The sequence below is a fragment of the Elaeis guineensis genome, chromosome 14 (genome assembly GCF_000442705.2).
Source record: "Elaeis guineensis isolate ETL-2024a chromosome 14, EG11, whole genome shotgun sequence".
Taxonomy (NCBI): Eukaryota; Viridiplantae; Streptophyta; class Magnoliopsida; order Arecales; family Arecaceae; genus Elaeis; species Elaeis guineensis.
Genome location: NC_026006.2, coordinates 57809856 through 57824573, shown reverse-complemented (window position 1 = coordinate 57824573; position 14718 = coordinate 57809856). Strand labels below are relative to the sequence as shown.

At 41.5% G+C, this 14718-nt stretch overlaps 1 protein-coding gene across 1 annotated transcript; it reads left to right on the top strand.

The window, feature by feature from the left end:
• Positions 1-13632: 13632 nt before the first annotated feature.
• On the top strand, positions 13633-14718 carry LOC105057555 (UPF0496 protein At5g66675-like). The gene has a single exon (XM_073248287.1). The coding sequence runs from the start codon at positions 13633-13635 to the stop codon at positions 14716-14718; it is 1086 nt and encodes a 361-aa protein (XP_073104388.1).

Below are 14718 nucleotides of genomic sequence, written 5' to 3'. Positions count from 1 at the left end.
AAATATTGTAAAGTACAGGGTTCAGCCCAGCCTGCCAAGAATAAACGAAGGCCCAAGGCGTCCATTCACTGACCAACATTTTTTTAGCACACATAGGGCATTGTGCAAGTTTGCAACTGAACTTTCAAATCACGCCTACGCAAGGCTTCAAGGTGAAAATAAATCAGATAATATTTATTTAAATTTATTTTTATATTTAAATTTATTTAAATATAAATAAAATTTAAATATTTAATTAATATCTGTATCTATATCTGTTGCTGCTGATCTTCCCATCTAAGGTCGGTCGTCGAGGTTGATGTGGTCGAGATAAAATCGTAGCTGGAGCTTCATCCGAGCACCTATAAAATAAGTTCTCACCGATGATGATGTTTTTCGGTGAAGATCCTCCGACGCTCAGGTCAGAAGATTGAAGAACAAGAAGAAGAGAGAGCGAGAAATCGACTGCGTACCTTGGAGGATTCCGAAGCCTTAATTTATAGGAGAGGAGTTTGAGTTGTATCCGTCTCGAAATCTTGATAATTTTCGAATTTATCGCATAGATTGATTCAGAGAAGATATTTTCCTTTTATTGGAGACTTCATCGTGGAAGAGTCCTACTCTATCTGGATTTTTTCAATTTGAAGGAGGGATGGAACTGGTGAGGAGATTAGGTCGGCTACGATCGAGTTATAATAGGTCATCCGAGGCCGAGGTATTGGAGTTTGTGGAGCAGATACTTGTCCTCTTGCTGGCTAAAATAGATCGATTTTGTATGAGCTACCGTAGGTCATCCAAAGTCGAGGTTATAGAGACTATAGAGTGCGTATCGATCTTCAAGTGATCTGGAATAGGTCGGCCAAAGACGATCTAAAATAGACTGTCCGAGATCGAAGAGTTGAGAACCGCTCCTGATGGGGTGTCCGACAGTCTCTCTGTCACATTTGTATATCTGTCAAGCATCCATCACCTATAGCTCGACCGGATCTGAGGATGTCAAAGCTGAGGCTGAAGTATAGATCCACAACATATGCCCCCCACTCTCGAGGTCGAGTTACCCATAGATCGGTAGAAGAGAGTACCAGTCCGAGGTTGAGGTTGATCTGATTTTGTCGAGCTATCTGAGATGAACCATCTTCGAATTTGAACCGTTTTCCTTGGATCTGCAGGAGCCACATTCTGACCAATCCGAGATTGCCATTTGTCGAGCATTGGTTCGAGAAGATAAATGGACAATAGATCAGAGTCATCCCAAACTTCTATAAATAGCACCGCGGTAACCTTATTTTACTACTTCCACTGTTAAGAGGGGGGAGCTTTGGCACTTGGAGACTTTGTCCAGTTGCTCGAATAAAGTTGAGCTACAAGCATTCCTCATCCTTTGATTGCTCGGCCATTTCATCTTTTAGGTCAGTCCCTTACTTTCCAACTATGAGTGAGTCTAGTTCATCCCCCTCCATCTGGAACTCGAGTGACGATACTAGGGATATGGATCCAGAGTCTGAAGTAGCTTGTTTTTTAGATAGATCCGAAGTTTCAGACTTTGGTCCATTTAGAGTAGACTCCATCCTCACTCTCGAGGATTGGGAGATTATTAGTATAAAATATCAGATCCCAGCTGAGTTTAGGCTGGAGGTCGTCATTTTTGAGGAATGGATCGCTCTTTCTCGTCAGGATCGAGTAGGCCTTTACAAAGAATCCTTAAAGATCGATCTTCAACTGTCCTTCTACTTCTTCATCGTGGACTTTCTTAATTTATATAGAATAAACTTCTGTAGCATTACGTCGAACTCATGGCGTCAGATCTTAAGTTTCTTTGCCCATTGCCATCTCTTTGGGGTCGAACCAACCTCTCGCCTTCTCCGGACTTGCTTTTACACTGAAGGAGCATCCTATAGAGATTAGATGGTGGTATGCCTCTCCTCGGAGACGACTTCATCTTTTTCAAGATGCTCCTTTCTCAGTGCATAACTGGAAGGAGCGCTTCTTTTTTGTCTCGATCGAGCAATCTTGGGACTACAGCACATCGTTGGGTCGACCTCATAGGTCAGCGATCAGAGCTTCAATTTTGTTAGATGTCGAGGAGGAGGTGTTGAAGCAGATCTTCAGTTATACTCTCCCTCTGCGATCAAGTTCCTTATCAAGGAGACTTTGTTCAAAGTCAGGTTGAGTCTGGCCAACCCAAAAAGTAAGTTTATTTTTGTCTTTTTTAGTTCGATACTTTTTTCCTTTTTGACTAACCTCATCTTTCATATAGCAAGAATCCTACGGAGCTAGAGCCTATTTGTCAAGCTGCCATGAAGAAGAAGAAGTCAAGTGCAACCCTTGCTCAAAAGCATGGCCGGATTGAAGCCGTGCTTGCCCAACCCATGGTTGGGGGTTCCTCGAGGCCCAGCAGCACTCCGAGAAAAGAATCTTTGATGCCAACAAGAGCGGTGGCACCGCTCCAATCTGTCGCACCGAGGAAACCTACCCCCCCGACCTTTCGCATATTCATCGCAGCGAGGTTCGGTCACTCTCCAGATTTTGGTGTGCATGTCTTCTCATCTAGCCAATCTACCGATCAAGGTGTCCCCTCCGGTGGAAGTTTTACCGCATGTCGAGGCTTCAGACGCTAGGAAGGCCATCGACGATTATTGACTCGCCCAATCTTTGCTTAGGTCGGCCTTGCTACCGGTCGACGTTGAGTCCTTCAACTTTGAAGGTGAGGTGGTCCAAATCCAGGGTTATGGGACTCCCTTCTCTAGATAAGTGACGATCTACTGACCTTTCTCGGCCACTTTTGATTTTTTTTCTTAAGTACTTTTTGCTGACCTGCCCTTTTTTCTTCCTCTTTTTTTTTGTGTAGCTCGTCCATCACTTCGATCACTTTTTGATGGTGATGTGTGAAGCTCGGCACATCTTGAGGGAGGCTGAGGAAAAAGTCGGTCAGGCCAATAGAAGGGCGGATGACGTATGTGCAACGATTGGAGTCTGAGCTCTCCAAAGCTCGAGCTGAAACTGAAGCTGGCTATCGGTCGAGAAGAAGAAGTATGAGAGGGAGCTGAAAGCTGCCAAGGTCACCTCGATCGAGGCTTTCAAGTCTTTGGCCAAACACCTGGCTATTAAGTCAAAATTTGCCTCACTTTCGTATGTGCAAGGGGTCGAAGTCTTCAAGGAGAAGGTTAAGAATCGCTTTCTTGATCTCGACCTCGATCTCCTGGAGTCAGACGGTGAGGAAGAAGTTAGTGAGGTCGGAGATGAGGGCTTATGAGTTGAAGACCTCTTCAGTCTGGAGCAAAAAGATCGGGCGGTCAAAGAGGCGGTGCCAGCTCCAACCCTGGCCGTCATTGTTCTCTTCGATTGTATCGAGGCTGACGAATCCCCTGCCCCCTAAAGGGGGCTTGAGTCTTTTGTTTTTTTGTATCTCAGCATGGGTATGTTCGAGCTTAATGTTTGGTCGGTTCCTTTTGTCAACCTCGGTGTGTACTAAGATATTTTATAATGGACCGACCATACTTGTAAAAAAATTTTCTTTAATGAAAGTCTTTTTCTTCATCACTATCCATAAGGCCCGTAAATCGACTGTTTTATTATGCGGGCTATTTTATTATGATAAAGCTCTGTATCTGACCTATATTAAATATCACATCGGCCATTCATCTATTTTGAGTTGTTTTCTCGGTGATGAGGTATAGGGATCAATCATTTCTGGATAACAACTATCGTAGCTCGATAGGAGAAAGGTCAGAATAGGGATGCTCATCCCTCGACCATAGCCAAGAAGCATGTAAAGATCGAATGGAGGTTGAGAAATTTATATGGAGACACATATCAATTCTCGATCTTGGCCAAGAATCGCACAATAGAGAGCCACATGGAGAACACGTTTCGATCCTCGATCGTGGTCGAGGAGCACATATTTGGAGAGCCGCATGGAGAATACATCCCAATCCTCGATCGTGATCGAGGAGCGCATGTATTTGGAGAGCCGCATGGAGAACATATCCCGATCCTCAATCGTGGTCGAGGAGCGCATGTTTGGAAAGCTACATGGAGAACATGTCCTTATCCTCGATCGTGACCAAGGAGCGTATGTTTTGAGAACCGTATGGAGAACACGTCCCGATCTTCGACTATGATTGAGGAGCATGTGAGTCGGAGGATCGCATAGAGATGCATATCGCTCCTCGATCATGATCGAAGAGCGTGTGAGTCGGAGAACCGTATGGAGATGCATACCGCTTCTCGACCACGATCGAGGAGCACATGAGCCGGAGACCTATATGGAGAACATAGAGAGCACGTTCCGCACCTCATCCATGGACGAAGAGCGTATGTTTGGAGAAAACACAATTCGATAAAAAAAATCATTTATTATTTAATAAAAAATTATAATTCAAGGGTGGAAGATACGTAGATTGTTGGCATTCTAGATCCTGAAGATCGGAGTTCCATCAAGTCGACAAAGGTAGTACACTCCCAACTGAACTATTTCGATAATGTAGTACGGGCCTTTCTAGTTTGGTACAAGCTTCGATCGTCCGTTCAGACAAGATATTTCAGCTTGGTGGAGAACTAATTGCCCAATCAGGAATGACTTTTTTTTGACTCGGGAGTTGTAGTATCGAGCTACTTACTGTTAATAGTTGGCCATCGGAATTTGTGCTCATTTTTGGATCTTTTTCAGTAAATCTAGATCTGCTCTCAGCCCAATGGAATCACTATTTGCCTTGAACTCCTCCACTCATAGTGTGGGCATGTCGATTTCAAGAGGTATGATAGCTTTAGTGCCGAAAGCTAGCTTGAAGGGAGTTTCTTCTGTGAGGACTCACTGGGTCATTCAATATACCCAGAGCACATGATATAGCTCGTCGACCCACAATCCTTTAGCCTGATCTTGCCGAGCCCTTAATCCTTACAGCAAAGTTCTGTTCATGACCTTAGCTTCATCGTTGCTCTGAGGATGAGCTATCGAAGTCAATCTGTAGGAGATGCCCAGTCCATTACAGAATCCTGTGAACTTCAAATTGTCGAATTGACCCCCATTGTCGGTGATGATAGTCCATAATAAGTCAAAATGGTAGATGATTGACTTTCATACAAAATCATGGACTTTTGCCTTGATAATAGTCACTAGCACTTCCGCTTCCACCTGCTTGGTAAAGTAGTCGATTGTGATTGAATGAAGGGTCAAGATGTAGTGATCGGAGCCAGAGGGTCTGTATCTATATCTGTTGCTGCTGATCTTCCTATCTGAGATCGGTCGTCGAGGTTGATGTGGTCAAGGTGAAACCATAGCTAGAGTTTCACTCGAGCACCTACAAAACAAGTCCTCGCTGGGGGTGGCATTCTCCGGTGAAGATCCTCTGACGTTTAAGTTGGAAGATTGGAGAACAACGAAAGGAGAAAGTGAGAAGTCGATTGCAGACTTTGGAAGATCTTGGAGCCTTAATTTATAGAGGAGGAGTTTGTGTCGTATTTGTCTCAAAATCCTAATGATTTCTGAATTTGTCGTATAAATTGATTCTGAGAAGATAATTTTTATGGGAGTCTTGATCGTGAAAGAGCTCTACTCTATCTGGATTTTTCTAATTTGAAAGTGAGACAAAACTGATGAAAAGATTAGGTTGGCCACAGTCGAGCTATAATCGGTCATCCGAGGTCAAGGTACTGGAGTCTGTGGAGCAGATGCTTGTCTTCTTACTGGCTAAAATAGGTCGGTTATGTACAAGCTACTGTAGATCATCCAAAGTCGAGGTTATGGAGATTTTAGAGTGCGCATTGACCTTCAGGTGATCTGAAATAGATCGATCGAGGATGATCTAAAATAGACCATCCAAGATCAAAGAGTTGAGAACCGCTGCTGACAGGATGTCCGACAGCCTCTTCGTCATATTTACATATCTGTCAGCGATCTATCACCTATAGCTCGATCGAATCTGAGGATGTGAAAGCCAAAGTCGAGGTACAGATCCACAATAATATCTATATCCACTAAAGAAAAATAGATATGGATATGGATAGATAACTATCTAATTCGTATCCAAATTTATTTATAATCCTATTTAATTTTATATACTCATAAATTTTAATAAAAATAAATGACTATATTAATATTTTATTAACTTGATTTATCATTGACTTAATAATATTTTTAATTTTATGATCATAAAATTTAATTATTTGAGTTATATATATATTTATATCCATATTTTTGATATCTGATTTGTATTAGTATCCATTTAAAATAAATATAAAAATAATTTTTTGCATCCAATTAATATCCATATCTGTATCTGATCTGTTTCAGCCCTAATGGGAGTATATGCAAGGTCCAATAAAATATTGAGGAAAGAATAACACCTAAAGATCTATTTAGATGGTTAGGCTCAAACTTTTATGAGATTCGTAGGTTGGATCAGAACAACCATATAAAACATTAGATTATAGGCTAAGCTAGGCCTATAATAACAAGTACCTAGGACTACCTTTTGAGTGAGCTAGCTCACCTTTCTCGTCTTTTTTTCATCTCCATCCAGGGGAGCCCCATCACTAGAAAACCACTTGAAAAAGCAACCAAGCTGAGATTGACCTCAAAGAACCGATCGATGACTGAAGTCCTTCTTAAAGGAGTTTATAGCAGCTTCCACCTTTCACTGCGGAACTCTTTGAAGCTCTTATAGTTCATGATAGCCTGCCGAACCTTCTGGCTTGTGCAGCATTCTCCTCGACCCTGACAATCTGCTCCTTGACTTGGACTACACAATCCTTGACTCGGACTACACAATCCTTGACTCGACCCTTCCCCTCAGCTGTAAAAGCCTTGCTTTCCATTACTTGGAGGACCCCTTAGAGTTGGGCGATCACCTCTTCGAGTCGGACCGCTATCCTCTCCATCTCTAGCTTCACTTCCTCAAGTCTCCTTTGTGACTCAGCAAGAGCAGTCTTGAAGCTGTGCTTCTTCTCTTGAACAAGGCAGGCCTACTTCTCGGCATACTCTCTAGTGTCCTCGGCTATTGTCTGCTTTGATTCAATAAGGGCCCTTCCCTGCTCAGCCTTGTGAAGCTCACACTTGGTTGCCACAATTCTTTGATGGCAGGCTTAGAGGATTGCTCTCAAAGTATGAATGGCATAGGTCTACAAATGAGGCAGCAAAGCTAGTAAAAAAAATCATGCATAATGACAACTTCAAATCCTAGACGCTCACCTCGATCGTCCCGATATATGTGACAGTGATGAGCTTATGCATTGTCATTGCCCAAAAATACTTTTCATCTTTCGAGAGCATCATCCCCAATCTCGCCCGAAAGCAAAGGGGTCTTGAGGATTAAGTCCATGATTTTGAGAGACCATGCCGACTAAAAAATCTCTGGCTCTAACCTCAAGATGAAGGATGCTAGGAAGTTGATGCTCTTAAGGCTTGCAAGATAGGAGTTGAAATTGGCATTGGGGCAGGATCTAGCTCAAGGGCAAAAGTAGCTTCATCTATAATTGCTAATGTCTCAGCAAGCTCGTCGATGACCATAGGATCCAAGGAAGCTTTAGGTACAGCAGCAAGCACATCTTTGAGGGCCCCCTTAGGAGCAACCCTTGGAGGAGCCTCTGAAGTAGATGGACATATATGGATTGAGGCAATCACTTCCATCTCAGGTGTGACCTTGCCTCATCGCATCAACCTCAGACCCAAGCAGCACTTGCTGGACTCGAAGCTATGGGAAGCTTGGTATCAATGATAAGGGGAATGGTAGGTATTTGCATCCTCTTCATCCTCGATGGACCTACCTCGCTCCCAATAAGCTTCTTCTTATAAGGTATATCCTTAGTGGTCTTAGATATAAGATTGCTAAGGTCAAATTCCATCCCCACAAAAAAGATGAAAAATCAAGAAAGATGGTTACACATGTCTAGAAGAATTTGGGCTCAAATCTGATCAGACCAAAAAATCTAAATGGAGGCCAAGCTAAGGTTCGTATTCGCCAAGACGGCCTCTAAAAGTAGTTCGGTTAGTGATGGTGCCTATATACTGCAAAGGATATCGACTGTCGTATGCTCCTCATCAGATATAATTAGGAACATATTCATTGCTTTCTGCATTGATTGGACCACTGCAACAGAAAGGTCCAATCCTAGATACAAAAAAAGATTTGATCTATCCAAGAGGAAGGATTAGGTGGAAGAAGATAACAGCCTTTCCTACTAGAATGGTACCACCACTCTTTATTTAGGGGATGCTCTTTCAACTAGAAGAAAGCTCAGAACAACCCCAAAATATGATAAAAACTATGGAGAATAACAAAAAAGAACTCAATGATTATTTTCTAAGCATTGAGGATAAGTTGAGTCAGAACTAGCTAAAAATCATATAGAAGCTCAGCAAAAAGGTTCAATATGAGAAGCTTCAAATCCACTTATCATCATAAAGAGTGAGCTAATCCTTTCTCAGTGATGTTTATCCAACCAGAAGGGCTAGACAACTTTGGGGTGAAGCCCTGAGAGATATGGTATTTGGAGCAAATTCTCTGTAGATTAGCCTCCCCCAATATGCTCATCTCGATAGATTGGGTAAAATCGGTTGCTAAAGAGGGTTTATTCGAGCCCCTAGAAGCTTGGTCAAATGAGCATTGAGCCATTGGCTCATCATCCGATGACCTCCCCACCATCAACCTCAACACTTCTCTCAAACAGAAAATAAAAAGAAGAAGGGGTAGAATATGGGGAAAGAATTGGGACATAGAACCAAAGAAGCCTACTGGAAGTCTTGGGTGAAGAAACTCTGGCATATAGATATCAATGACGGCGACAAAGAAAATCCTAGATGAAGGCAAAGCGAAAGGAGGATGTTGGGGGCAGAAACTCCAAAATGACAATGAAGCACATATTGTAGACCTTATATATAGCCTCAGGGGCTCAGATTGATGCGACTATTCAAACCATGAGTCTGATCTTCACCACATATCAATCAGGTATTCGAATCCAAATTAGGATCACTATCAGTCAAGCAGCCAATTATCGATCTAAAATTTTGTCATTTTATGATTTCGCTTCAGAAAATGAATGTAAATACATCTTTCATAAAAGCAATATCCATAAGATCTCTACAACAAAATTGAAAAGACAACTGCAGTGGTGGTTTGATTTCATAATCTAACTCTACAGCTCGATTTCACAGCTCATCTTGGCTGGTCACCCTTAGCAATAGGTCTACTTTCTTCATCCAAGCTAATTAGTTATCTAGGCCTTGAAGTGGGCGGGGGGGGGGGGGGGGTGCAAGGGGGAGGCAAGGGATATGTATTACAAGCGATCATAGCCAATATGAAAAATCGATCAATCAAAGCTCATCATAAAGCCTTCGACCAAACAATCAAATCCCACCACATGATCGAACAAAATGTGTGTGGAGAATTCAAATTCTCCCTGTAGCTTATGACATCTCGACCATGATTGTGAGTAGTTTCCACAACCACAAGGACGAGATGTGCAGTGTGATGAATGAGGGAATGCCCATATGAGTCCTTCAGGATGTGTGATCAGTTATAAAAATGGGTGGTCTATATGCCCAGATTCCTCAACTATAGGTGTTGAACCTCATATTATAAACCACTCTAAGCGAATCCTCCAGATAAATGCTCTTGAGCTTTCACACGCTTGCGCCATCACTCGGCTGCTCTCATGATGCCTCCACTATTTTCTAAGAGTGCATTGGATGGTCTCCTGCCAGTTACTCTCCGATAAGAATACTTCTTCATTTCATATTATTTCAGGTCAGATCTTATGTTGGCTTAAAGGTCTAAGCATAGTCTCTTTTTTCTGGCATCACCTCAAGAGTGATCAATATTGGAGCCATCGCCATCCGAGCATGATAACCACCACATCATTACTTTGGAGGCACAAGGCATATTATGGTCTTCGGCCGACCCCTCTAGCTTGTTCAGCTAATCATTGGAGACTTCCAACTTCAACATCCTGATTGGACCAATTCCTAATGGCCACAAATCTTAAGTTTTTAATAAAAACTTAGAGAATAGTAGGATTGGCCAGGAAGTAATTCGACGAGAGGCACCTTCTGCCCCCTTCTTATAGACTAGAGATGTTCAATCTACGTTTCATCAGTTGGTTGTGGTGAAAAATTTGTACAAGCCAAGTTGGCTATCCGAGCAGTGTGTTATAACTTCGAGCCTCAAAATATGTGTGGCCTATGGGGTTGAGAATTGAACGAAAAATTCTTTATCCATCACCCCTAATAGAGAAAAACTGAGGCGGAGCACACCCCTTCAATGGATTGGGCCACGTAACATAATTAATGACGAAAGCTGCATCGATTTCTAATGCCATAGAGATTTAATGCAGCTCAATATTTTTTTTAAATTTTTTCTGACAAAAATACACTTTTCCTCCAAGATGACATCTTTTACTCTATTTTGCTCATACTTCGCTAGGATATCATAGATAATAACAGGATATTATAACAATCAACATAATGTCATAGAATATAATAAGATGTCATAATAATAGAATGACATCTTTTTGTATCCTATAAATAATTATCGAAAAGTAATATTACTAACATAAGATGTGATATCAAGTATATGACATCCAATTATTTTTATAATATTCTATTGATTATTATTACATTCTGTTATTTTCTATGATTGAATTTGTATCCTATAAATAATTATCGAAAAGTAGTATTATTGACACAGGATGTCATACCAGGCATATGATATTCAATTACTTTTTTATGACATCCTATTGATTATTGCTTTTTATGATATCCTATTGATTATTATCACTTCCTATCATTTTTTATGATAAAATTTACATACAATTATCGAGAACTAATATTACTGACACACAGGATGTTATACTAAGCATATAATATCCAATTGCTTTTTATGATATCCTATTGATTATTATTTTTTATGATATTCTACTTCTTGTTATTCTCTATAATATTCTGTTGGTTATTATGATGTTTTATTATTTTTGATGGTGTCTTTGAGAAAACGATATTTTCATTAGAAATCGATATAGTCCTTATTATTAGTTATGCAATATAGTCCAATCCGATGAAGCGATACGCTCTATCTTAGTTTTTCTCCATCTAAAAAGGTGGATGAAGAATTTTTCGAGATTGAACTAGAGACGAGCTCGAAGGATCTCAATCTGCTGGCTCTTGACCCATGCAGAGAAGAGATGCATCTTCGAGGCCCACAAAGCCGGTGAAGAGAATAAAAAAAAAAAAATTTGTGCATCGTGTGCGATGCAAAATACATGCATCACATATGGTGATTGGCTCATGTGCAGAATCAAGCAACACGTGATAAAAAAAAAAAAATTATTGATCTTCTGTGTGAGCATCATATATGGTGCGTTCATTCGCGCACCGCGCAAGTTGCAAAAAGAATTTCTCACAAAGAAAAAGGACGGCCGGCCACAAGGCCATTGGTCTTTGGCAAACTGCGTGCCTTGCGACGGAAGTCATGACCAAGCTTTGATAAGAATTTCTCATAAAGAAAAAGGACGACCAGCACAAGGCCATTGGTCTTTGGGAAACTGGGAGCAAAATCGTGCCTTGCGACGGAAGTCATGACCAAGCTTAACTGGATACCTTTCCCTAAGGGTATTATTTTACACGCATAGCCTTCAAACAAAACCGCAACTACATATTAGTCCTCTACCTCAACCTTGGGTCAGGGAAATGGAGCAAGTATAAACTACGCGGTAGTCTAAAGACTCAGCCAATGCTATAAGTAGCAGGCTCAGCCATAAAATGTGGTCCAAGTCCACATGATAGTCTCAAATCTAGAGGTGACATGACCCATCTGCACCGTGAAGACACATAAAGTGCCGAGTCCATAAAAGCCAAATGCAAAATTTTATGTCACATTATGTTAAACTATTGGAGAGATCCATGGCTTTATTTACTATAATGACAGTTTGCCTACTGCATATCACAATTATTGCAATGATCCATATTGTCATGATTGTCAAATTTGTCAAGAATTTAGCCTTACATGCAATGATGCAAGATTTTTTTGTGAAAAATGAAAAATTAGAATTTATTTGTTTCTCTCAGATGAGAAGCAGATAAGAGCATCTAAAGAGTAAGAGACCACTTCCAATGAGCTTTCAAATAGTTTTTGATATGATTCTGCGACGGCAGATGTTGAGTGAAAGATATGTATGGTCATTATATTACATCTATAATCATGTGTTAGGCACAAAAATAGTTTCTTCATGTGTAGGAGTATCTCAATTCTTTCTTAAATAATTTTTCTTGTCCAAGCAAAAATAAAAAGTAAATGTATATAAAAAAATTCATCCTTTTATACATGCAATTGTGCGACATGTCAATGGAACTACATAATAAAAAATCTAATATCCACCAAGAGTAGTTATATGGAAAATTATGAATTAGAAAAAAAATATCCACCCACCATTAACCTGCCAACCATTGGTCAGAGTCGTTCTTAAATGGAGCTTCATTTTTTTTTTTTTTTTTGATAAGTTTAAATAGAGCTTCTATGAAGCCTCAAAATTCTTGAAAAATAGGCAACTTAGGAATAGTATGACTTAATCATGAAAATTTCAAGTAGTCATCTATCTTATTAACAATATAGTACAGCTCATTCTTCATTTGTGGCAATAGAAGTTTTGAATCATAGATAATAAAAATGGAACGGGAACTTAATGGACTAGTCCATCCTTACTGATCGACTTTTTTTTTTTTTTGCTAAAAGAACAGGAGTTGGAGAGGAGCAAACAAATGTATTTATCTTTTTTTGGACGTGATCGTAGAGCTCCAATCCTCACTGAAGAATATTCGGTTGAGGACGATCTGACTTTCTAATATACGGTCCATCGGCTACAATATTTTTTAAGTCCTCGTTGCTCTAAAAGCATACACGCATACATGGTACGATGATGAATGAGCAAGGGACCGGAAATTAAAAAGTTGATCCACAGTCCCTCATCGGTACACACGGGCCTAAAGAGGGACTACATGTTGACTTTGCAGTGTTCCTATTTCCTCTTCTATTGGTGCAAAGAATTGTGTATCTCAGCTACTGTAGTTTCTTTTAGTCTCTTGGGGTCCTCAGTTTTTATATTTCTCCTTCCGATGCCCATATAGGATTGTACTTCTTGCATATTTTCCTTCCTGCTTCATGTTTTACGGTTTACGGTGTGTACCATCTGTATTTTGGCTGCTTCAGTACTTATGGATTTCTGTAAACATTGTTTTTCTCTAATATAAGCTTTTAGCTCCTTCTTACCCAAAAAACAAAAAAGAAAAAAAAAGAGGGACTTTATGTTAAAAATGCCAGTAGAAATCACTTTAATCATGCTAGCCCCTCAATAGGGTTGGTGGAGGTGGACTTCATCCTGCTACGAGTTTGGACAATGGAATCTTCGACGTACTTGCGCGCTAGATAACTTTTCCTATTCTCCTCTGGTTAATGCTGTAAGAGGAAATGCCCGTGTTGCCTCCTTCCAAGATTCCCCCCACCAACCAAGATTGGAACGCAGCTTTCTATATAATATAGGATTATAATTGGCAGCGAGCAAGTAGCTAGAGTTGATCAAACTTTGGATTTCTTTGCCTGAAAAAGATTGAACCCAGGATTTCATTTAATATCTGTGTGTTTCCAAACTGATACTTCGTAGTCTTTAATGGGTTGCAGGTTCAGTAAGACCCCGGTCGTCGTAAGCTCGAGCAACATCGATGTCAGAGCGCGTCATGAGGAGACCTACCGGCTCCTAGCGGAGCTCCGATCAATTGACATCGCTTCCTGGCCACCACCTGCTCTCATGCTCGACGAGTACTCGAGCCTCGTCGGTACACCCGAGCTCAAGGAGGCAACCTCAAAGAACCCTGCCCTCCTCTCCTTTATAAATGACCACATCGACCATACCATCAACACACTGAGGTCTCTCAACGGTGTCAAAGGCCATCTCGACAAGGCCCAAGTCATTTTATCTACCATCCGCAGGGCTCTCGAGTGCTTCGAGAAGGACAATGCCAAGGGAAATGACAAGAAGAAGAAGAAGAAGAAGAGCGCCAAGAAGTATTCGAAGGGGATCGACAAGTTGATCAAGGAGACGAGGGCGGTAGGAAAGCCGTTTGTTGGGCTGAACACCGACAAGCTACGGTCGGCTTGCGAGAGGCTGCGGGCGCTGCTGGCCGCGCTGCATCGAGGGGATCAGGTGCTCGAGAAGAGGCGGACATCGGTCAAGAAGTGCAAGAAGGCTTGGCATATAATCTACATGGCAGGGACCGTGGCGGTCTTAGCCTGCTCCGTGATACTCGCGGCGGTGGCGGCGCCGGCTGCCGCGATCGCAGGAATCACAGCATCCGCCACCGCCATGAACGCTGTGGAGCCGTGGATCAACTCGTTGTGGGATGGCAGGGAGGGGTCGTTGCAGGACCGGAAGGATATCATAGCGGCGATGCAAAGAAAAAGTGGGCTCCTGGTGCGTGAATTGGAGACCGTATGTTCGATTATCGAGAACTTAAAGATCGACATGGATGTGGTGTTAAAAGTTGTGGACTCTGCAATCAGCGGGGAGGAGGATGGGGAGAAGATTGGGATTGAGAATATTATGGCAAAGACGGGGGAGCTTGGGTTGCGTATCGACAGCTTGAACGAGAAGTTGGATTTGCTTGGTGGTGGGATTAGGAAGGAGACTGCCGAGCTGTTGGAGATCATCTTGAAGACACCTAGGTTTCAGTCCAACTGCGTGTTTTGCACCACATAA